We start from the raw sequence: 26,337 nt of genomic DNA on the forward strand, positions 1-26,337 counted from the left end.
ACACTTGATCACACACCTCACATACACCCTTACACAAGCACACACACACACACACACACACATGCATTCTTTATTAATGTACTTACAACAATCCCATACGTTCAAACTAAATTACTTCGTAAATTACACCATCGATTCCTATTGTACAGGTTTAAACCTAGGTTAGGAATTGACTGATGGTCTAACTTTATGCTAGAATTAAGTACAACCTGTAATGAAATGCGATGCCAAAAGTTGTAACTATTGTACATGAATAAATTATTATTATTATTAAAAATGACAGCGCAAAGGCGGCGATAACGCCTGACGTAAAACATAAAACATGCGTCTCATTTTGTCACACCCCGGACACTTCATACAAAACACCTCGTTTTACACATACACTACAAATTACACGCGCATCTGTGTGTGTAACGTCTGACGCCCATATGATTGAAAAGTAAAGACCCTGAAGATACGACGTTCACCTTCTCTTTAATCTGTTCCATGTAAGCTCTTCTTCGTCTTCCCTTTCCTCTCTTTACTTGTAGCTTCCCTTCTATTTCTATAAGAAAGTAATAAAAAAACTTCTGATACTTTCTGATATCATATTATTCCTTAAAGGTCTGTGGTTTTACGGGAGAAGATAAATGGTTCGCGCTTGTCCAATATAATAACCTGTCTCATATATTTTGCTAACAAACCCCATACAAGAATTAGTGTATTATATTTATATATATTTTTTTTAAGAACATCACGGTGCCGATATTTTTGTTCCAACTACTTTTCGACGGGTTGTGACAGGTTGTGAAAAGTTGCAGTAACAGTTTAGTTTGGATATCGTTCGACAAAAAAATATAATTTTATATAAATTTTCAAAACCGCCAGGTTTCTTTCAATTTTTTTTTATTGACGATTCAAAGTTTAACTATATTACCTACCTAATGAATAAAGTTCGTTGAGTTTGAATTTTTCTTACAATAATTGATTGATATGAATTACGCTGAATATAAATTTTAAATGACTCCTTATTTTGATTATTTACTGCGAGCAGTCCATGAATCCACCATAGAAAATTTTAAAGTCACGTCAAAAATATGAAATATAAAATTACGAAGGTCCAATGTCCTTGTCCTTGTTTTCTTGTTGTTCCTGTTCTTGTACTTTCCACTAGCTTCTTAGATTAAGATAGATTCCACACAAGCATTGCCAACCTGTTGCGCTGTCGCTGCTACAACGTTACAACGCATCGTGTGGCTGGTCATTAGGAATAGTAAAATGTTTCATGATATTGGCATATTACAGCAAAGCGTCACTGCGCCACCGATCCACAATATGAGGTACCGCATACATTGCAGGAATCTTCTCTTCTATCGTGTGGGTTGTGAGGTGGATTACCAACCTCATCAACCCTGGTGTCAGGGTTACTATTGAGCCGCCAAAGGCCTCTGACATGACTCATGTAACGACTACGCACTTACATCAGTACGTACGTAACCGGGACCAACGAGTTAACGTGCCTTCCGAAGCACGGATCGTCTTACTTTCGGACAATCAGCTGATCAGCCTGTAATGTCCTAACCAAACTAGAAATCACAAAGTGATTTTTGTGATATGTCCCCACCGGGATCCGAAGCAGGAATAACATTGTTTTATGACTTTTTAATGTGACTTATTGTAGCTTTGCCGCATATGACATTAACCATTTGGCCAGACAAATTGGGAGCGTTGATGTCTCTCGCCCGGTACAAATTTTAAGACTACAGGGCTGAGGGTGCCCAGTTGGACGTGAACGTCGGTTTAGGGTGCCGTCTGATAAGCTCTGACTGAGGGACTGTGTTGCGACGAAATGTACACGCGTTTAAGAGATTTGTCGAAACGTAAGGTCTGAATCACGAGTAGTCCAAACACAAATTCTAATAAAGGACTAAGAGCGTAATTCCTTTTATGTGGCATTCTGTCGACCGCACACGAGGAAAGGAAATAATCTAATGAAAGCCCTTGTGTGTCGTTATAAGAATATTAGTTCGTACCTACATAGACGAATCGGGTTGAGCTTTGTTTTAAAAGCACCTAATTAATTTAGATTCTAAAATTGAAACATTAGAGTCAAAGAAACACGTACTTAACACGATAAGGTAACACATTGTTTTAAGTTTACGCGGTTATTATCATAATTAAAGCACATAATAACGGGTTCTTACCGCGTTTAAAGTAGGGATATCCGTCTTGCTTTTTTGTAATTGTTTTAGTGGAAATTTGATATGATGTTGTTGACTTTTTTTTGTGTGTGGCGTCCTTTTATAATAAACTTTTTCTATTCTATTCTATTCAAATGTTGTTGCTTCACAGCAATTTAAAAAATCTTATTTACTACGACACAAGCGTCTCGTCTTTCGTCTCACCTCGCGAACACTTTGAGAACCTCATTCAAATTGTCATTCAATCATAATCCTTAACACTACACCACACTCCGGACACCTCATACAAACAACCTTGTGATACACAGACGCTACACATTAACATTGTCGTACACGCGCATATGTGTGTGTGACAACTTACGATTCAAATCCAAATTATGTTCGAGGGGGGGGGGGTGAGGTAAACCTAGCTCAGACGCTGGTGGGGAGCGGAGAGTTGCCGTTCTATATGTTATTCCTTATTCTATGACTACACTGTAAATTAGATCAAATATGCTTTGCTTCGTAAGTCATTAGATAAATTCAGGAAAATCCCACTACGCACCGAATAGCCAGGCCTTGGAACAAATTGAACGTGTTCCGAAATCGAGCTCCATTTGCGGAATTTTAACATACATCCACGTATAGAGATTTATAGGTGGCTAAACTTGTATGATACAAATGAAATGTGTCTGAATAGTAGTAAGTAGTTTAATTGTAGAAAGTGTTTACCTGTATTAAGTAATATTAAATTTGTGTGCAATAAAGTGTTTTATTATTATTATTGTACATAAGTTTTAATTATTGAAATCAAATCAAATGTACTTTATTGCACACAAACATTTTTGAAACATATAGAAGAGTACAGATGGGCGGTCTTATCGTTCTGAAGCATTTTTTCCAAGGCAACCACTACCAGGAATCAGCCATAAAAATCTTGGATTCTTGGATTATTGACACTTATTCGGATTGATTTCTTATTTAAGAGTTTAAAATAAGTTCGATGTGTATGGTATCTCAAAGTAAATACGACTATTTATCTGGCCGGGTAAAAAAAGAAAGGATAATTACAGGCAATTGAGCAGAATTGCCTGTAATTATCCTTTGTTAATATTAAAATTATTCCTATGGAATAAGTAAAGCGGTATTTTTCGAGAGTGTTTTTTATACGGTGCAGACTTAAAAAAACAGTCAAATTAGAGTACTTAGTATTAAACCTGATCACACACTGTGACGCAATCAGACGAGCAACGATTTAATGTAAGTAAATAGGTAAATGATCTATAAATTACCTACTTTATATTCCCAATTCATGACCACTTGTTAAGTAAACAACTAGGTACAGTATTAAGATGAGAAGATTTTTCAAAAAATAGCCAATATTTAATTAATAAAATAAACGGTAACTCATTCAAAACACGACATAAAAAATTGTGGATACATTTCGTACAAAACCACCCCTCAATAAATAATAAACTTAGATTATACTTCGTGCTTCGTTCTCGAGATTAGTAACCTGTAAGATGATAAGCTTGAACACAATGTAGTAACGCATAGTGACACCATTCATTGCACACATAGTTGAAAGCATATAGAAAAAAAAATAATAACAAAATTCTTTTTTTTTTTTTTTAAAGGGTAGTCTTATATTGTCTGCCCCACTCGGATAGTCTCCGCGCGCTTCATTCGCTTTTGTGTGCTCCGCCATTCTGCACGGTTCAAATAATTGACCTATAATTCGAGAAAAAACTCTTAGAATACAATAGTTTTACTAACTAATAATGTCCAAAAGACACAGTGAGGATATTGGTGACGTGAATCACATTAACAAACGTCTAAAAACATTAGAACGCATGATAATGCGTTCACGAAGACCTCGTGCTCGAGTTATTGAATCATCATCGTCGGAAGCGTCGTCACGGGAACCATCGCCTACTTCGAAGAACCCACAAGGTATTTAGTACAAACTTCCATAATTTTCGTCAAGTTCGATATTTAAATTTTTATTATGTACGGCTTCGTCAGACACTTTAGGTGTTTATCTCGCCACTGCATAAAACAAGGTCAAGGTCAAAACATGACCAACAATCTGCCTGTTCTAAATTCAAATTTCGTTACGGCACAATCGGCAATCGGATAACTCTTTGGGAGTTTTTCCACCGCCACAACGTGCTCAGATTCAAATATATAATTATATATTATATAAGTACCTAGATACTTATAACCACATACCTACTATGCTCAACCGGTTGACTCTCTGGGAGTCCTCCACGAGTACGGTATAGGTATAGATATTTAGGCACCTTTTTTTCGATTAGTCGACATTTGACAGATTCTACTTTTGACATCATAGTCTATTTTAGCCAGATTCTATATTTGACAGATTCTACATTTGACAGATTCTACATTTGACAGATTCTACTTTTGACAGATTCTACTTTTGACAGATACTACACTTATCAAATTCAGTACAGTTTTGATATTTTAGTGGAATCAAAAATGAAACCGAATTCTATGTTACTTAATCATCATTTATTTCTTACGTTTAAAATCAAGGTTTTTATGGATCTAATAATAATTGTAACATTTTTTTATAGTATTAGTAGTACTATTCTTACGTTTTACAATATTAAAAAAAATTAAATGAGCATCTGTACATAAATTAACTTCTTTAAAAAATTCTCGACTGTCAAATCACCGCTTATTTCCGTGTATGTAGTTTTTCCTTCCGTGTGTTATGTGCAATAAGTATTAGTTAACAATAGTACACAAAACAATAATATATTTTTATAACAACTAGGCCGTTAGAGCAAGTTTCCTTTGCCTGGCTTGATATCGAAAAAATACAAAAAATTCTAAAAAAAATTGTGGGTACTTTTAGAAAACGAATAATTTCAACGTTACCTATTTACGTTTAATCGACATTAGTTTACTGCTAAACTGGTTCGGTTGTAGTTTTTGTGAAAAAGCATAATGTTTTATTAGATTTATTTTACTAAATATGGCAGAAGAAAGGGATTTTGTTGTTGAAAAAAACAAGAGAGGATTTGACACAATATTGTACGAAGGTTATCGCTACAACAAAATTAAACGAGTGAATCAAGATCAAAGTACGTGCTGGCGGTGTGTGAAGAGAAATGAGTGCAATGCATCTATTACAGTGGATGTCAATTTAACGACAATTATTCGTAAATCTCACCACACATGTCAGGCTGATCATCTTGGAAATGAGTTATTTATAAAAACGAACATAGTTAAAAGGGAAGTATGCAAAAACTTGGGCCCGATAAAAAGGATTTTTGAAGATATTTTCGACGGTATCAATGACGCAAGCGCCGGACCAAGCAGACTGCCGACTTTTCACGACAAAAAAGATTGCTTTTATAATGCCAGAAAAAGGTATTTGGGTGCTGACCGACTGTCGTTTAATAAGTTGGAAGATGTGGTTATTCCTGAGGCTCTAAGTGAGAATTTCCTTGTTGCTGAAGATGGAACAGAAGAAAAAATATTAATTTTTATGACGAAATTATCAAAAAAAGTTATGCGCAAGGCAAGGTTGTGGTTCGGTGATGGTACATTTAAGAGTGTTCCCAGGCCATTCTATCAGCTCTTTACCCTCCATATGGACTTAAATTCTGATAAAAACACCACAAACATTGTACCAATATTATACGCGCTACTACCAAATAAAAACCAACGCACATACATCCGATTATTTGAAATTATAAAAAAATTGGGTTTTAAGATTCATCACTTTAAATGCGACTACGAAATAGCCATTATGAATGCTGTAAAGTATGTTTTCCAGGAATCAAATGTAAGTGGGTGTTACTACCACTATCAAAGAGCCGTGTGGAAGAAAGCCAAAGAATTAAAAGTAAATAGAACTTCTGTAGAAAGACGAATTGTTAGAATGGCTGCTATCCTCCCATTACTGCCAGCACAATTTATTCCACAAGGACGTCAATTGATACTGGAAAAAATGGAATCAATTCATACCGATACTATGCAACAGTTCAGGAATTACTACGAAAGGCAATGGTTCCGATTGAGTCCTTCAATGTTAAGTTGTGCCAACCAACGTCACCGAACGACCAATTCCTTAGAAGGATGGCACCACCGACTTAACGTCCTAATTCCACAGCGACCTAGCCTGTTCTACTTCATTCAAAAGTTGCGCAAAGAAGCACAACACTGCAACACCAGGATCACTAATAGCCTCTTTCAAAATTTGAGAAAAAATCGCCGTAACCGCGATATTGATTTTGATAAAAAATATAGAAAAATTGTTAGGAAACTTCAAAGCGGTGAATTGACAGTCGAGAATTTTTTAAAGAAAGTAATTTATATACAGCTGCTCATTTAATTTTTTTTTAATATTGTAAAACGTAAGAATGGTACTACTAATACTATAAAAAATGTTGTTGATTGTTGTACGTGTTTGTAAGAAATTATATACAAAATTATTATTAGAACATAAAAACCCTGATTTTAAACGTAAGAAATAAATAATTTATGTACAGATGCTCATTTAATTTTTTTTTAATATTGTAAAACGTAAGAATAGTACTACTAATACTATAAAAAAATGTTGTTGATTGTTGTACGTGTTTGTAAGAAATTATATACAATTATTATTAGATCCATAAAAACCTTGATTTTAAACGTAAGAAATAAATGATGATTAAGTAACATAGAATTCGGTTTCATTTTTGATTCCACTAAAATATCAAAACTGTACTGTGAATTTGATAAGTGTAGTATCTGTCAAAAGTAGAATCTGTCAAAAGTAGAATCTGTCAAATGTAGAATCTGTCAAATATAGAATCTGTCAAATATAGAATCTGGCTAAAATAGACTATGATGTCAAAAGTAGAATCTGTCAAATGTCGACTAATCGCTTTTTTTGTTCACACGAATAATTCCTCAGGAATTAAAATATGTTTGCGTGTTTTTCTATGGGAAATACACCTTACATTAATTTTCGGGTACAGAGACGTCTGTGGGACTATCTCGTAATCTCGGATTTTGCTGACGTATGATTCTGTGGGAGTCATACCACCCCCTAGTTACGACGCGTATCTTTATACGTGTATAATTTTGTCATCTAGGCGAAGAAAATCGGCGCGACCGGACGGCGTTGATCGTCACTCTACACGGACCCAACTCTGATGTCGAACCGGGACCGTCCTACGCGGTGGCTGAGAGGACCGCGACCGCCACTGCCGTCGCCGCCGCCGTGGATGAAGCTCGGGCTACCACGAGTACCCCACCTGCTGCAGAGAACGTCCTCGACAGCGCATTGTTAGAGATTCTCGGCGATGACCCCTCTGCAACCATACAATATGGACCGGATATACACAAGGACCTAGCATCCCGTTTCGAACACCTTGCGACAAATGGGTTAGATAAAAATGTTCGGAAGGAACTGGTCGACAAATATCCTATTCCGGGTAACTGCGGCCTTATCGGCGCGCCTATACTCAACGCCGAAATCAAAGCTGCTCTGCCCGATAGTATGTACAAGAGGGATAAGGCTATTGAAGCCCGGCAGAAACAACTCGCCACGGCCATTACAGTCCTTGGGGCCGCAATGACTGACCACATAAGTAGTGTCAAAAATAAGGATCACGAACTCATTAAGAAATTGATGGACACTGCTCGCCTATTATGCGACATCCAATATGCAGAATCCATCACTAGACGAAACTTCGCAATGTTTTCCCTTAAAAAGGATCTAAAAGAAAACTTAAGTACTTCCAAAGTGGATAAATATCTCTTCGGAGAAAACTTAACCGATACCTTGAAAGCGGCTAAGGCAGTAAACAAATCGGGCGCCGAGCTTAAGGTGATAAACAAGGTGGGGAAAAAATCTGCTGTTCAAACGCAGAAACCTCAGGGAAACAAAGGTTTAAACTGGAAAGCTCCAGCACCGCAGCAGCAGCGCAGGCCGACGGGAGCCGGGGCTCAGAAGAACCGCGAGCCTGCCACGACGACGTGGGCGAACCGCACGCGCGCCGCCGCCTCCAGGCCGTCGTCGCCGCCGCGCCGCCGCCGCTAGACCCGGTACTGTACGCTGGACAACTAGCACAGTTTTACTCGCAGTGGTCACTTATCACTTCCGACCATAATATTTTGAATACAATTCAAGGTTATAAAATTACCTTTGCCCGACCAGTCGTGCAACATTATGTACAACCGATCCCAAACTACTCTAGCAGTGAAATGCAATGCTTTGAAGAGGCTATTAATAGCCTACTAGGTATCGGCGCCATTTCAGCATGCGAACACTGCGAAGGACAATAAATTTATATCTAGTGTTTTCCTGCGCCCAAAACCTAATGGTCAAATGCGCTTTATATTAAACTTAAAGAACTTGAATAAGTTTATTGACACAAGTCACTTTAAGCTAGAGGATATTCGTACATCAATTAAACTAATGTCACAGGACTGTTTTATGGCCACTGTCGACCTAAAGGACGCCTATTTCTTAATAAAAATTCACGAAGATTCTCGTAAATACTTGAGATTTATGTGGAACAATAAACTTCATGAGTTTAATGTACTACCATTTGGGTTGAACACAGCGCCTTACATCTTTACTAAGTTAATGAAGCCTGTAATCAGTCTACTTAGAGCAGCTGGACATATTTCCACAATGTACCTTGACGATATTCAATTGTTAGGAAGATCATATCTTGAATGCTCTTACAACGTGAACTCAACTATTAATCTACTTACCGCTCTTGGTTTTATAATCAATAGGGAAAAAAATCAGTTGACCCCTTCAAAATCATGTAAATTTTTAGGCTTCATCTTGGATTCACATACTATGCAAATAACTTTGCCCCCCGAAAAGAAAACACATATCAAAGCAGAGTTACAAAAAATCATAAACATTACTAGGTGTAAAATTAGAAAATTTGCTCAACTTATAGGACTTCTTGTGTCTGCGTGTCCCGCAGTGGGATATGGAATGTTATATACAAAACAGTTAGAACGGTGTAAGTATTTAAACTTACAACCTCATGATGACTATGACAGGTATATGAAAATCCCGGAAAACATACTTTCGGACTTTCAATGGTGGCTACGTGCTATAGAGAGCCCTGCGCACCGTATTCAAGACGACTGTTACGCGGTTGAAATATTTTCTGACGCCTCAACTACGGGGTGGGGCGCGGCCTGCGGGGGTGACACCGCGAATGGGCCTTGGTCACAGTCGGAGCGCGGGATGCACATTAACTATCTCGAACTGTTAGCTGCTTACTTTGCGATTAAAATTTTTGCAAAACATTTAGAAAATTGTCAAGTTTTAATTCGCATAGACAACGCTACTGCGCTATCCTACATTAACCGCATGGGCGGGATTCAATTCCCACATCTCACTGACATTGCTAGACAGATCTGGCAATGGTGTGAACATAGGAAAATCTTTATAAAGGCTTCATATGTCCCATCTAAAGAAAACATCGTAGCTGACACTGAATCCCGACGTTCACATCCAGACATAGAATGGGAGGTAGAAAACTTTACTTTTGACCAGTTAGTTTCACAGTTTGGTTCCCCAGACATTGACCTGTTCGCCAGTAGACTGAACAAGAAATGTGAAAAGTACGTATCTTGGCACAGGGACCCTGACGCCTTCGCTATCGATGCATATACGATAAGCTGGAAGAATCTATATTTTTATGCCTTCCCACCGGTTTCGATGATACTTAAAACACTGCGCAAGATTATCGCCGACAAAGCGACCGGTATCATGATCGTCCCGTTGTGGCCCACACAACCTTGGTACCCAATTTTCCACAGTCTTTTGACGTCCTATATTTTTGAGTTCAGTTCAAATGACCATGTAATCGTTTCTCATTCCAGCAGGAGGAACATTCACTCGAACCTTACCCTGGCTGCCGGAATATTATCCGGGCAGCACTATTGCGACGGTCCGTACCAGCCTCGGCAGTAGATATAATGATTAGTTCTTTAGCTGATTCATCTTTTAAACAGTACAACACCTATATTAATAAATGGTATGATTTTTGTAAACAAAATAACACACCTTTATACGATGCATCAATATTTAAAGTCATGGAGTTCCTTACTGATTTATATAATAGTGGCAATCAATATGGTTCGTTAAATTGCTGTAGAGCAGCCTTGTCCCTAATTTTAGGACCCAATATATCGACGGATTATCGTATTCAAAGGTTCTTCAAAGGTGTGTTTAGGCTAAGACCTACTATTCCCAAGTACGATATCACTTGGGACACTGGGTGCGTGCTAGATTACCTGGCTCTCTTGTACCCTAACGAGGCCATATCAATGGAAAAACTTGCAAAAAAATGTGTAACATTACTGGCACTGGTTACCGCCCATAGGGTACAAACCCTGTCGAAAATAAATATTTATAACATTAAGATGTTTCCAGATAAGATTGTTATCAAAATTTCAGATCTCATCAAAACTTCGAAAGTCGGTACGAATAATCCAGTCCTTACCTTACCTTTCTTTCTGCAAAAACCTGGGATTTGCCCAGCCAAGTCATTAATTAGCTACATAAATAGAACGGCCTCAATTAGAGAGTCAGATTACCTTTTTATCAGTTTTAAGCGGCCTCATAAAGCCGTCACCACACAAACACTCAGTCGTTGGATTAAGTCTACACTGAAAGATTCTGGTGTGGATGTGTCAATCTTTTCAGCACATAGCACGCGCCACGCTGCCACATCCCAGGCATACAGCGCAGGGGTTAGCATTGACCAGATTCGAAAAACTGCTAGTTGCAGTCAAAACTCCACCACGTTTGGAAAATTCTACAATAGAACCATCATGACCACAAACGAGGCAGAGTTGGCTTGTGCTATATTAAATAATAATTTGTAATTTTATTTAGTTTGTAATCATCTAGACACATTATAATAATAAGTACTAGACAATTATACATTTCATCTACATTTCGTTATAGTTTTCTTTACTGCGATATTTCCCGAACCTGCTCTCAACATCTACATTGTGTTCAAGCTTATCATCTTACAGGTTACTAATCTCGAGAACGAAGCACGAAGTATAATTAACGGTTAAACGAACTTACCTGTAAGTGAAGTTCTATCGTAATTATACGAGTGCTTCGTTCGAAGAGATTAGTAACCCCCGCCCGCCCTAGACCCCAAATCTGTTCTGCAAATATCGCAAACAGAGCCCTAAACTAATGAAGCGCGCGGAGACTATCCGAGTGGGGCAGACAATATAAGACTACCCTTTAAAAAAAAAAAAAAAAGAATTTTGTTATTATTTTTTTTTCTATATGCTTTCAACTATGTGTGCAATGAATGGTGTCACTATGCGTTACTACATTGTGTTCAAGCTTATCATCTTACAGGTTACTAATCTCTTCGAACGAAGCACTCGTATAATTACGATAGAACTTCACTTACAGGTAAGTTCGTTTAACCGTTAATTATGTTTTATTTGTCAAAAATCCTTGAATAGAAAACATTCTAGAATCAAAGCAGGTATTTTATTCTCAAAACTGTTGTAATTTTCTTTTACGCAATTACAATATGCGTATAATGAACAATAACAATGTCGGCAGAAAAAAAAATAACAGTGGGAACTCGAGTTGAAAATTCCCATTTTCTAGAGCAAAGCTTTCATATCTTTTAATACGGCTTGTTGTACTTAAACTATACGGTCTTTGTAGTGTAAGTTTTTAATTATTACGCCCCAATAAGCCTCAACATAGCCAGAATGAATAATAGAGGCGCCGAGACACAATTTTCTTGTAGTTTCTTGATAATATTACGCGTTAGTTTACACTAGGATAATGCAATTTGTGCCGACGTTTTATCATGATTTACAGTTTGAAAGTACTTTAATCTTCTGTTGTTGTGCTTTTAATCTATATAAATGTATATCTATGTGTACTCCACTCATATACATATATATTATATTAAGTAAGTAAGACCTACAAGGGGTGAGGTCGGCACACGTTATGAATTGGTGCGTGGAATGTTACCGTATTGTTATATTAACCATTTTACTAGGTACAAAATTATATTTTTTGAGCAAACTGAAACGTATCAGTGAAACAATTGAAAAGCGCCAATATTGGTCCCATACAACAAAATTTATAATAAACTTCTGAAACTTTGTAAATTGAGTCACGTACTTTTTCTCATTACTTTTTAAGTAAGTATGTAACATGCTTTTAAAGTAAAACACCAGAGAGTTATTGTCGTATGAACAGCTAGACAGTTGCCATTTTTCCAACGCCCACTTTATAATGTAGGAAATATATGAGTGAAATAAATAATTTTCTAACTTACATGGTTACTTAGACTTACATTTCCTTCAGCAGTCCTTGAGTTGGAAATATACTTGGGTTTTATGCAGAACTTAAGCACATCAACTGGATTATACGTGCAACTAAAGTTTACTAAAGAAAGAAAGAAAAAAAAGTATGTTATTACTACCGCTTCTAAGCTCCTTGGAACAAAAACAATTTACGATCCGTACAGAACATGAAAAGGAATTTAAATTTAGCTATAATATACAGATCAATTTGGGTTCCTTACGATCAGTGGTGAAGGAAAACGTCGAGGGGAAACTCATAATCTCGAGAAATATGACCCTGTGAAAACGGGATAATGGAAATTCGAGATTTCGAATTTGCGATCTCGAATCGAGATTGCATTCACTAGTTGCCATACCAGCGTTTAGAGACTTCCCAGTTTTATTACCTGAAAGAAAGGTTAGAAAAAGTATAAGTGTAGTAAATTACATACTAACTTACACTGACAGGTTACGTCCAAGATAATCTGCAGCTTAACATAGACGTTACGTCATCCTATTACGGCATCTATATGTGGAGGTATTCTTTACTTATCTTCTTTGATGTGCTCCCTTCCATGTAACACGTAAGATTATGTGCCTTTAAAATTTTGTGAGAATGTTTTTGATTAAAATCGGCGGTGCAGGAAAATGGGTGGGTACAGGAAATACGTTTTTTCCATCTTTGTACTACTTACTCTTGCTGTTTTTAAAAAATCCAGTCATACCTGATCGATACACAGACTTGTGCATTTGGAATTATTAATCGACACGTATTATTAGACATAATTAAATATTGTCACGGAAGTTTTGTATCTCCAATTAATGTAATGTCATCACACACTCGAGGCAATCATACAAAGCTATTCCAAACTTTTGTAAACTTATTACTTGTGTGTGATGAATAAATAAATTTAATTTAAATTTAAATTTAATTTAAATGTAGGTGGGCCGAAAACTTCTCGACCTTACTACGTACGGTCACGAGCATTAATATGTATACACTTTGGTACCATGTCACGTTAACATATTTGACAAATTGAACTGTAAGTCTCACTAAATGTCAAATATATTAGTGCGACACAGTCCTAAAGTGGGTACCTACATTATATTGCTCATGACTGTACGTATAGAACGGCAACTCTCCGCCCTGCACCAATTAGTAACTAGATTTACCTCACTCCCTCTGGGTCTTACTTTAGTCTTAAATGGATGTGAACCGCTAAAGAGTAAGGGAGAGCGCGCAACGCTCTCACTTACGCTTAGGCGACTACTCACTGTAAGATTGAGAATTTTGTATGCAGTGTCCGGGGTGTGCTCAATCACATTATTTTTTTTGGTTCAACCTACTGGCAGCATTAACGGACGCCAACATGAAAACACTTAAGCTAGGCCCTATTTTGTACTTTTACATCATAATGTCAACCCTAGAATGAGTAGCTTATCGTCAATCGCAATAACTTTGGTGCTTTAAGGGCAACTCAAACATTTAACCTATTTTTAAAAGCCATAGCAATAAGGGAAAGTTAAAGAACCTTAAAGAACAGTTTTCGTGTTTGGAATTCTTGGGACAGCTCATTAAAAAAGCTCATAAATAATCTTGCGTGGGTGGGTATTATGTACGCTAGGGTTGAATTGGGTAATTTAATCAAATATATGTTTTTCTTTATTCTTTTTATTTATTGTTCGTTAAATTATTTCTTGCGGAATCATCCTTCTTAACGTCAGAAATGACAATGAGACTGAATAAACGTGGTAATATTATACCTCTAACATCACAGATAATATAAATACAGACGCAATCATAAAAATTACTTTTTTATTTAAAAAAAAATTAAAAAAGAAAAATATCTCAGCAAATGCCAAGCTTTATTGCCAGGAATACCTTTTATTAATGACTTTATTTCGAATATTTTTTCGAAGCAGACATTAGGCTTTAAGTGATAAATTGATTGACTATATTGAATGGTGTCTAAGAAAATTTAAAACTAATATAAAAATATTTCACGCATATTTTAAGTACATTTTCTGACTTATCGTAATTAGAAAAACCGGTCCTGTAAAATTTTCAGGTTACGTAATCGGACATTGTGAAAACGGTATTACTACCGTTATCATATTGTAATTATGCTCTCTCTATAAGACTTTATTTCCTCGTTAATTTTACCACGTAATATATTATGTATTACATTTTCCATGTAATATATTTTTATCTATAAATATCTTCTAACGGCCTCTGTGGCCCTGCGGTTGAGCGTTAGGCTCACTAGCCGGAGGTCCCGAGTTTGAATCCCGGTGGATACATATCACAAAAATCACTTTGTGGCCCCTAACTAGGGGCCACCAAACCAAACTTGGTTAAGACATTATTTGAAAGACGATCCGTGCTTCGGAAGGCACGTTAAGCCGTTGATCCCGGTTACCACTTATTGATATAAGTGAGTTATCGTTACATGAGCCATGTCAGAGGCCATTGGAAGCTCAATAATAACTCAATAACCCTGACACCAAGGTCGATGAGCTTGGTAATTCACAACCCACGCGATAGAAGATCTACATGTTGTATAAAATACTAACCCGATGGAAGATCTATCCCAATATGGAAATGTATTTTAGTCTACCAAAAACGGGTTCTTGCTTCATTCCCAAGGCTGCAGCCATTTGAACCAATTTATCTCCAGTGATTTATTAAGGGACCCCTTTAATTAAATGGACCTCAAAATGTTGCTATTCTAAACGAATTATGCGATGGAGAACTTTTGAGACTATAGACATTGATTACGTTTTAAATTCCGTTTTTGAAATGAAATGGTAATTGGGTATTTGGGCCTGCGTCCTTTTGTGTTATTTTTTAAAATAATTCTATTCTTTGTACTGTTTAAGCTTTGCTATTTAGCAAGGCAAATTAAAAAAATACCATTAAAATCAGACGTATTCCCGACTAAAAAGAAGTGAAACCCTTCATTGAATCCACTTACACAGCAATATTGCTTTCTTAGATGAATTGCTTCGATGTGGCCATTTTAAACCCCCATGTTGTACAAAAGAATATTACATGTAGCATGGCTTATTTCATACAAAGCATATATAGTAGAAATAAGGAAAACAAATCCAAGAAACACCAGCGTAATGCACCTCCTAAATCATACCTCATCTGGGAACCCTTCCGGCATTTTTCCACCATGACTGATGACGTCACATAATCTAACCTGCCTCTGTGGCCTATTTAGGTAGGGTGCTCGGCTTTCCATCTGAACCCATGGGTTTGATTCCCCGTGGTCACTTTGTGACATTATCCGCCGTTTGATTAAGATATTAATTACAGCCTGAATAACCTTATTCAAAAAGTAAGTTGATTCTGTGCTTAGGAAAATGCAACCTTGCTCTCTGTTTGATTGGGGATGAGAGCCCCTATTTGCGTCGCTGCAGTGGGCTGCACGCGCCCAAATGTATTATAAGCTTTTGATATTGTGTGTTATTTTTATTTTATACTAACATTAGAAATAAGACATTTACTAACACATATGAGTCGATGGTTACTTGAAATAAAGATTTTATTTATTTTATTTATTTAAAATAAGTTAAGCCGCAGGTCTCGGTTGCTATTTACATAAGGATTGCTATTTATATATTGGCATGAGATTCCCTTTGGTTTATTAAGTGAAAATATACATATCAATACAGCAAGTTTGGTATTTGATATCCAAGCAATGTTCAATCAAATAATTTGATAATTGGATTGAGTTTTGCTTAGCTGTCCAATACCCACGTTTGACACTTGTTTATTTTTGATTGGTAATGCGGTTAGGTTAGGTAATCGGAATAGACAGGGGATAAGCGCTGGGAGGGTGCTTGATGACGTCACTTGAGACTTTACGCGCCAATTTATATCTAGTTTTATCCAGTAAAAGCTGCCAGTATACATAGGTATAATTAAATCTGTTGGCACCAGAATGTCTGACTTTGGGCCAGCATCCTTAATTTTGTGGCTGCCTTATTTGATATTCCTTGATTAATCGGGTCTTTAGGTTAGGCATGTGTGTGATTGGCGGCTGTTTCTCGTTAGGATATATTTTTTACGGTTACAGACACCAATAGAGTAGGCCTCATATTCATTGGTAGTTAAGGCGCAAGTATATACAGGGTGTTAGTGACATCGTAACGAAAACTTTGAGGGATGATTGAGACCATAATACGCTTCTGTGTTGATATCAAGTAGAATTTTCCGTCGCAAAAGTACGGAACTGAAAATAATTTTAAAAAACTTTAAAAAAATCATTATTTTTGTGACGGAAAATTCCACTTGATATTAACTCAAAATCATGGCCTCATTATCTCTCTCATCCCACCTCAGTATTTGTTACGATGTCACTAACACCCTGTATGATTAGGTACATCCAACGAAATATTCCCTCATTATCCCCGGTTCGCAACAAGAAAATTAAGAAGCATTAAGAGCATTCCCGAGTTCCATTACGAACATTATACGCTTTGATGGAAGGCAAAATGATTTCTTATCCGAAAAGTTTCGCAAAAATTATGCGAAATATTTTCTTGATGGGAGGAGCGTTCGCAATCTCGCTAAAACACGTTTAAGGGTAAGCGTGGTAAAACACTACTTGACACTTGGAATCGACTGAAATGGGCTGTAGAAGAAAAATAATTTAAGTTAGCTCGAAGTTGCGCGTCGACGTCTTTATGCTAACGACTTTAAGGTTTAAGTTTATTGATCGCCTTTCCGATATTGACATAAAACAGTGAGATACAGAACGTTACCGCTTTACTGAAGCCGGTTTATTACCAAAGATGTTTTATTAAAGCATTTTCATCGAAATATTCGGACGTTAATACCATTTTCCCCTCAGGCCGACAACGGCGCTACGATGTTCTATATTTCTTGGTAAAAATAATTATTATTATATTTCAAAAACACGAAGGAGATGACGTGACGATCTTAATGCTTACCGGAGGGACTGACCGGAGTACGCACAACACCACTAGAATTTGAAATAGGCCTCAACCCAGCGGTTGAATCTTATAGGCTAGATTAGACTAGATAAAATACAGCTAGGTCAGTATTTTTTTATAAACATAGATAAAGAAATTGACCTTTTCTATTTCCTCATTTGTCCGGCCAATTTATGTCATTTGCGGCAAATCTACGTATTAGTCACGGCAAAAAAAAACGATCCTCCTTGGTCAATCAATGGTTAAAAGAGGGCTTGTTAGTCAACAAACGATTTTATCTTTTTCTCATTAAAAATAATAATCATTTAATCTGAACAGCCATCGACATTTCGTTCTTTACTTTCCCGCGAAATTGAAGCTTGTATCTTCCAATATCGGGATTAATTAAGTCACCCCAGGGTCTGTGTTACGGCATCGCACTGCTCATTTGCGAATTATTAATTAATTTGTTATCCTTTTGTAATCGTTCTGAAACTCATTTCGATTCTGATTCATTCCCTTTGGATCAAGATATTTTTTTTGATATGAAATTTTGACTTGTCGGGTAACAAGATAGGTAGGTGCCTATTTTTTTTCTGTCAGTATATATAACTATATAATAATAAAATTCGACTTTCTGTTGCCTTTGTTCCGAAGGTGTAATAGCATTATAAAATATTGTTTTAAATTATTAAGATTTTAACTTAAAATTCATCATCATCACCAGCCCATTAACTTCCCCACTACTGGGGCAAGGGCCTTCCCTATGGATGGATAGGTAGATTTTCAAAGAAAAACCAATAGAAAGAAAAGAAACAGTATTTATTATTTTCAGTCGGACAGGTACATTACATTTAACACAGGACACAAACCACACGGAAAATAATAAAAAAGAACGCTAACATTAAAAATTATTAGAAAAAGACAAACAAACCAAAGTCGTAATAAAATAATAATATTAACAGTATTTATAAATGCAACGCACTGACGGCCCGATCATCTGCAGTGGCGTCCGGAATAAAAGGACCTCGCTCAGCATAAGCCGCGACGTGAGCCACGACCCTGGTATTCAGAAGCGAATCAATCAAACGAATTAACCACCAACACAAATAAATATTGCAGCGAATCGATCATTTCATTCCTCTGCTCTGCCAGAAAGATATATCGTCGAATGAGGACAGGCTTATCCTTCCAACTTACGCATTTATTAGTGCCGAATCCAGTACACACCATCTTATTTTATTTTAAGTTATACCTGCCATTTTCTTATCCCCCGAAAAAGAAAGGGACAGGCAATGACAAACAATCCTCAATTTTAAGCAGATTTTTTTTTATTGCCCTATAACCCGACAGAATTAAGTTGACAGCACACGTCAAACTGATTGCATATCAGCGAGATGCCTATTTTATTCGCCAAGGTTTCATTTTAAAATTAACACTTGTCAATCATCCGTACGGTGGCCATACAATTAGAAATGAGTGTTAAAGACACCGTAACGAATACTGAGGGGGATGATTCAGGCCATGATTCCGAGTTAATATCAAGTGGAATTTCCTGTCGGAAAATTCGTGAAAATTTTAGTGTTTTTTAAATTATTTTCCGTTCCATACTTTTGCGACGGAAAATTCCACTTGATATCAACTTAGAATCATAGTCTGAATCATCCCTCAAAGTTTTCGTTACGATGTCTCTAACGCCCTGTATATTAAAGCTGGTAACCACACATATTTGTGCTGTGTTCAGCATGCATAGGTATGATATGGACATTTCCATTATCATCCATTAATACATATCCTCTGAATGTTTGTCTTAGTGCCAGAGGTTATTGGATCTGAAAATTATTCAGGCGTAAGCTGTATAGCCTAAGGTCATTAATTAGATTGCTTAAGCTATCTCAGTTTACCTAAACAGACGCTAAGCTGGGATTAGACGCCAATTATTGATGTTAGTACTGGATTTAGCGCAACTTTAGATGTGATTTTAAGGGCAGATTGATATTTGATTTGAAAAGGCTAACAAAGTTTTATAATAATTCACATCAATTCAAAATCATTTATTTCGGACAATACCAGTATTCATCCATAACTTGTTAGGAACAATGTACTTACTTGCTAGGTTATGGTAGGTTAAGTTAGGTTAATAATCAAATTAAATATTAAAAGCGTTAGTAATGATGGAACGCAATTCTATGTTAGTAGTACAATACCTATATAAAACACATTATTATTTTTATCATCATCATTTCAGGCTTTTACATCTTTATCAGATGATTCAAACAGCAAAAAAACAGCAGCTGCCGCAGCTGTCCGTGGCAGCTTTTAAAATGGGTGTAAAGTCCGATGCGAGAGTGACAGTAGCGGCCGCACGACTGGCATTGTAGTTGAGGGTTATTAGATGATACACGTGGTAAATCGGCCCTCTCACTTCTGTGTCGCCTCTCGCGCTTGTCGGCTAGAATCTGGACCCAGGTTTTATCGTGTGCTTTGTTTTTTGTGTTTAGCCGATTATTTATCATAGGCCCCAAAATCAGGCATTATTAATATTATAACGAAGTACTAACAAAGTACCTCAAATTGTCTGTTACCTTTTCACCAATCATTAGCATTAGCATTAGCTACTTGGTCGGATAAATGTGGAGCGCTGAACAAGAAAAAGATAGTGGTAAGCGCTGAATGAGGGGAATCGTCGACCACACCAGCGGGGTTGGTATAGGGGTCCTGAAGTATTTGTAATCGCGAGCTGGTTGGCCGCCGCTATAGTTAGAGTAATCGGGATCTTTCCCTTCAATTTTTATAATATTATTAATAAAAATCCAGGACCAAGCATTCCAGGGTCGCTGATGTATTTGAATTTTTTGGCTAATCTGATATGCACCATTTGCTATTGTCAATATAAAACAAATTATTTAAGCAAATTATTACAGATACGTCAGTTTGCAAAATCAGCCACGATATGTATGCGGACAAAATCGCAGATGGCAAATAATTACAGTTTATTATAAAAACATTTATTCTTAAGTATTGTGGTCTAATATCAAACAGCATCAACTTGCTCTTACAAATGATGTTTTCCACATATATTTTTGTGCGTGGCCGATTATTCCTCCACGCTATATGAAAATCAAAACCATATAACGATATTTAACAACCTTCGGGTGTAGCTACACATATTGCTTGCGCAGCAGAAATGTGATGCGGCCATAAATCCGTTCCAAACACGTACGTCATGGCAGCTCATCTCGCATATTTCTCAATAACGCTTCACAAACCGTAATGGATACGTCACAGATTTACAACACACGTAACCAATTAATCTCTGTCACTATTCGAACCTCGCAAGTTAGATTCAATTTATTTTCATTCCATATCCCATTTTGATTTCCCAAATGAATTCAACCCTGTTTTTTTCCCAAAACCAATTTCGTTATACAATTTTAAAGGGTTATAGAATCATGGGGTGAGGCAAAATTTGATTATCAAGTTCATGTTCGACTGAAATTCAATTATTCCAAACTAAAAGTCGAAATTCAATTACGGTGAGAATGATGTTTCGTTTTTAAAAGTCAACACATAGAATTTGTTTGGATTGAAATTGATAACTTAGTGGTACCTTAGAAAAAGATTTCAAGATTTTCAAATATTGGTAGTTACCTTTTTTTGACGTGACTTATTGTAGATTTGCTGCAGATTGCATTAACTACTTGGCCGGACGAATGGGGAGCGCTGAAGGTACAACGTTTAAGACAACAGGCCTGGGGTGCCCAGTTGGGTGCGAATCTCGGCTCAGGGCGTCGTCTGAGAGGAAAAATATTTGAAAGAATTAATCGACCCTAGCGGGTCGATAGCGATAAGCGCTGATTGAGGGAGTTACCTTAGCAACAGTCCGTTAGCTACATTAGCAAAGCAAAGTTACATTAGCAAAGCACGATGAGAAATCTTTTTGTTTTTATATCATCAAATTTTGTTTATCCAGATTTTCAAGAATGTAATGAATGTTATATTGAGAACTAAACTTATTAATACGACTTTGTGATCGTCATTAAAATACTCAAAAGTATTCTAAACAAAGGAGCTCAGCTATATTTTGAAATGGGAAAATTAGAACTTAGGTACTATTAATGGACCTTTTTCCACAGTACACCTGTCTTCACGAGAATCTCTTCCACTACCTCTGCGAGGACAATGGCGGCGCCGTCAGTTTACCAGTCGCAAGAGGCGACGACGCGTGGAAAGTCTACTTCAGCGAAAACCCTGAGGAAATCGTCGATGAGTTCGCAATGAGATATGGCATCGAAGCCATATATCAAGCCATGACGTGAGTACATGCCTATCAGCTGTTTGCAGCTTTTATGTTCCCTCTAAGTAAGCCTACGCACGCAATATCACACGTTAGGTAAAACTTACTGTGGTTTGTGTGTGTAAATTATGTTATCAAATGATTTTGTTGTGTAAGAGAGAATATTATTAATCATAATAAGTCATAATTTTACTACTGTATCAGATTATTAAGGTTCTTACTGTAATTAAAATTGTGAATGTATTTTAACAGAATTATAGAACATTTGACAATAAAAAATAAAGTCTTTTTTCAGATGTAAATTATGGGTGCTAAAATAATGTGAACTATTTATTGTTTAAGAATATTACAAAATAATTGTTCTATTCCCCGTAATCTTAAACAAATACCTATTTATTTTTAACGCAACAGGCGATACCAGAATCATTAATTCAAAGTTCGCTAAATATAAACTACATTTTGTCATATTTCTAGACATTTCCACTGCTTGTCGACGAAGTACCTATGCGCCGGAGTACCAGCAGTCATGTCAACGTTACTGGCTAATATCAACGCTTACTATGCTCATACGACTGCCTCGTCTGCCGTCTCTGCGTCAGATAGATTTGCTGCTTCCAATTTTGGCGTAAGTGACATCATTTCTTTGAACTCGATGATCAATCACATCAATTCTGATGTTAGAGTTATTATTACGATATCAAATTTGGAGTGAGTGAGATGTTAAGTATGATGATAATAATAATTTCTCGTACTCAAAAACTGGATACCAACAAGCCTGGAGCTGAAAGAAGTGTATTCGTCGATATTTTTAGATTGATGTGTTTGGTAGATGATAGGATCTAATTAGTTTCTTCAAAAGCTCCATTTCATCCTTTATTTTTTTCCTTATACTATCTTATTTATTTAACAGCCTCCGTGGTCTAATGGTTAGAGCGTTAGGCTCACGATATGGAGGTCACGATGGCGACATTGTTGAAAATACTTGTGAGACTGTCCTTTGTTTGGTAAGGACTTTGCAGGGTTGAATCACCTGATTGTCTGAAAACGTAAATTGATTGGGTGTTTTGAAGGGCACGTTAAGCCCGGCTGTAAGCCGTTAAAACACTTCCACCAACTCGCAGTGGAGCAACGTGGTGGTCTATGCTCCATACCGCCTCCGGTTGATTGAAGGGGAAGGCCAATGCCCAGCAGTGGGACGTATATAGGCTGTTTATGTTTTGTATGTTTACGATATGTATCCTATTTTTGACAGCTTAACCTTATTTAATTATTGTACTTCTCTATTTTATGTTTCTTCATGTTTTATCAATCTTCAGAAGAGAAGAAATCAATGTCTGCGTAGCTTATATCCCTGTAAAACCAGATTGTCCCATAAAATCAATATCTTGATACGCGGTTTAATTATACACATTTTTTTATATGATTAACATGTCACTTACTTATTGTGGTTTTTCTTTTGCAGAAAGAGAAGTTCGTCAAACTCCTGGACCAGCTGCACAACTCTCTCAGGATCGACTTGTCTATGTACCGGAACAACTTCCCAGCCTCCAGCGCTGAAAAGCTCATGGACCTCAAGTCTACCGTCGACCTCCTCACCAGTATCACTTTCTTTAGGATGAAGGTGTGTATAATATACTTAGTATATTACACTTGACAAATACACCGCGTCAACGCCTTCAGCGCTCCTATCTGTATGACTATGTTGTGAATTCAAAAGACGCATTTTTTGATAATATTATGAACGTTAACGTCAACACAAATTACTTATAGGTTGATCATATTAATTTGTTAAGTTGTTTACAGCAACTGTCCATAATATGTTGAATATTTTTTTTTATTAACATCAATATTCGATAACTAACTCAAACACGTGTACGTGTTGTTTTATTATTTGTTTAAAACTAACTTGAATGTTGTATACGCCTGTAATGGTATAACATACGGTCATTGTCCGTTGAATTTTATTCATGTAATTTTTATGTATATACCGATGGTGTATCTTAAATAAATAAATAAATAGATAAGTGATAACTTAGCAACAAAATATGCATTAACTTTTCTGATAGATTTGTAATTTAAGTAATTAAGAGATATTAAATATGTCTTATTTATATTTATTCAGGTCCAAGAACTCAGCAGCCCACCCCGCGCCAGCACTGTTGTCAAAGACTGTGTGAAGGCTTGCCTTAGATCAACATATCAATTCCTTTTCGAAAACTGCTACGAGCTTTACAATAGGGAGTTCCAGGTAAGACACAATACACAGACAATTCATCGACACCAACAAGATCTAATATTCCTTTCAGCACAGCACAAACTGAGCCTTCTTCTTTTGCCAGTAAATTGATTTCTGAAATTAATTCTCTCAAATATTAGATATGTTGCAAATTCTGACTAACGTCATGATTTTGCAACTTACATCGATATCTTGAACATGCAATTAACTAATCATACATAATGTACCCTGTCGTCGCCATATCGACACAAATCATTTGTTTTGTGTTCTCTCAAATAATAATAAGCTCTTCAGGTAATTCCCTTATTATTTGCCAGCTATTCATTTTGTTTGCGAACTTTTTTCATAAATCAATGCGGCAGCATGAACTTACTAAAAACGCCGCAAACAAACAGGAAAGTTTCAAAAGTATAAGCGTAACGACCCACATATCTCCGATAAGCATTAAATCGGTTTCCTTCACTCCATTTCCTTGTCGAAGAATAAGTAAATCAATTATTTATTTGCAACTTTTATACAGGGTATTTATTACAGATTTAACATTATTCAACAATAGTACTTTAAAGAATAAGTCGATCCTCTTTTTTATTTTCGTATCGACCCGTTAAAAATAGTTTGCTATGTATAATTTAACAATGGTAGGACTTTTTTAAAAGATAATACGTATTTATTTGAGCACCTTAGGCTCAATTGTTAGTTACAGTCACTTATAAATTATGTTAGTCACAAATTTAAAAACACACTACAGTAGTTAGAACTGCTTCACCAGCACCTGCATGGGTGAGTCAGTCCTATAAGAAAACATCTTTCAGGATACTGTTGGAGCACGATCTCATTTGATGTAGAAGATTTATTACTTATATATCCTATAAGTAATATAAATGCCATATTCTCTCTTCAGGTGGATCCAAACGAAGCCAAGCGTGACCCGGCAGACCATGGGCCGCAGCTGGACTCAGTAGATTTCTGGCACAAGCTCATCGCTCTCATCGTATCTGTGATAGAGGAGGACCGTAACAGCTATGCTCCTGTCCTCAACCAGTTCCCGCAAGAGTTGAACATTGGACAGGTATCCACAACATAACGTGACATCACGCTTGTATGTGCCTGTAACTCTGCTTAGCCAGAGGTGTATACCATATCTTTCTATCTATGTTTAAGGCCCATGTAAAAGGCGGCGAACATATTTCCATTAACCAGGCTCAAATTTGAAAACCACGTGATGATCCAAACATAAATTCAAACTCATAAGTCGAATTAGGTGGTAAATGTAGTGATTGCACAAACTTTCCCAATAATGTGATTTGAGTTTCTGGCAGTGCTTATTGATTTCTTTATGAATTTCCAGCTCTCTGCGGCGACTATGTGGTCGCTTTTTGCTGTGGATATGAAGTACGCTTTAGAGGAACATGAACAGCAGCGGTTGTGCAAGTCTTCTGCTTACATGAACCTGCACTTTAAGGTAATTGGCATATTACTTATTGATGATTACTTATCAGGAGTATACGCATTGCCTTACCTATCAATCAATTCTCTAATAGATGCCTATGAAAAATCGGGTAAAATAAAAACTCTTCATAATAACAAAGAAAAACTTCCATATAAAAAGACTTGATATCTGGTGCCTTTGGTAATATTTATAAAGCGATTACGTTTAAAAAAATTGTGAAGCATTATTCCTGAGCGCCATTTCAATTTCAGTTTCATTTCGCACAAATTAATAAGTTAATATTCGTAGTTTGTTATCATCATGACCCAATCTGACCGTATTGGAATTATTTTCGAATCTGACTCAAAATCTATAAATGGGCGAAAACGGCCTTCATTTTTCCGAATATTTCTATTGCAGAATATAAAATAAGTATTTTTTGTCGTCTACAGGTCAAATGGCTTTACACCAACTACGTGAAAGATGTGCCACCATACTGCGGTGCCGTGCCAGAGTACCCGGCGTGGTTCGAGCCTTTCGTCATGCAGTGGCTCAATGAGAATGATGACGTTTCTCTCGAGTACCTCAACGGAGCATTCAACAGGGATAAGAGAGATGGGGTAAGTATTTTGATATCAAACTGTATCTGTAATTTTCAAAAATTGCAATATGTTTTCAGTAACAGTCAATTAGTCTGTTCCTCTCTTCAATCTATGGAGGGGATTAATCTTACTCTATCATTGTATTCCTTTCTTTCACTCAACAATTTGATACTTTCACTGTGTAACTGAAAATTAGATATCAATTTTTCAATAATGGGACATACGCGTATGAGTTTCAAATTCATTGCATCATATAATTATGATTCATACATACTTTACGTGTAAAATTTCCAATGCATTTAAAGTACCTCAAAATCACACCACATTATAAAACAACT

The 26,337-nt window shown here is 36.6% G+C and overlaps 1 protein-coding gene across 7 annotated transcripts in view; it reads left to right on the plus strand.

Moving 5' to 3' along the window:
- LOC126370515 (protein unc-13 homolog A) overlaps positions 1–26,337 on the plus strand; it is a 103,619-nt gene that overhangs the window by 68,916 nt on the left and 8,366 nt on the right. For all 7 annotated transcript variants that reach the window (XM_050015381.1, XM_050015379.1, XM_050015384.1 and 4 more), the window contains 7 exons: positions 21,572–21,750; positions 22,207–22,357; positions 23,195–23,353; positions 23,855–23,980; positions 24,870–25,037; positions 25,317–25,430; positions 25,850–26,017. In XM_050015381.1, the coding sequence (XP_049871338.1) occupies positions 21,572–21,750; positions 22,207–22,357; positions 23,195–23,353; positions 23,855–23,980; positions 24,870–25,037; positions 25,317–25,430; positions 25,850–26,017 (1,065 nt within the window). The remainder of the gene's footprint in view (positions 1–21,571; positions 21,751–22,206; positions 22,358–23,194; positions 23,354–23,854; positions 23,981–24,869; positions 25,038–25,316; positions 25,431–25,849; positions 26,018–26,337) is intronic.

The sequence above is a fragment of the Pectinophora gossypiella genome, chromosome 11, assembly GCF_024362695.1.
Source record: "Pectinophora gossypiella chromosome 11, ilPecGoss1.1, whole genome shotgun sequence".
Lineage (NCBI taxonomy): Eukaryota > Metazoa > Arthropoda > Insecta > Lepidoptera > Gelechiidae > Pectinophora > Pectinophora gossypiella.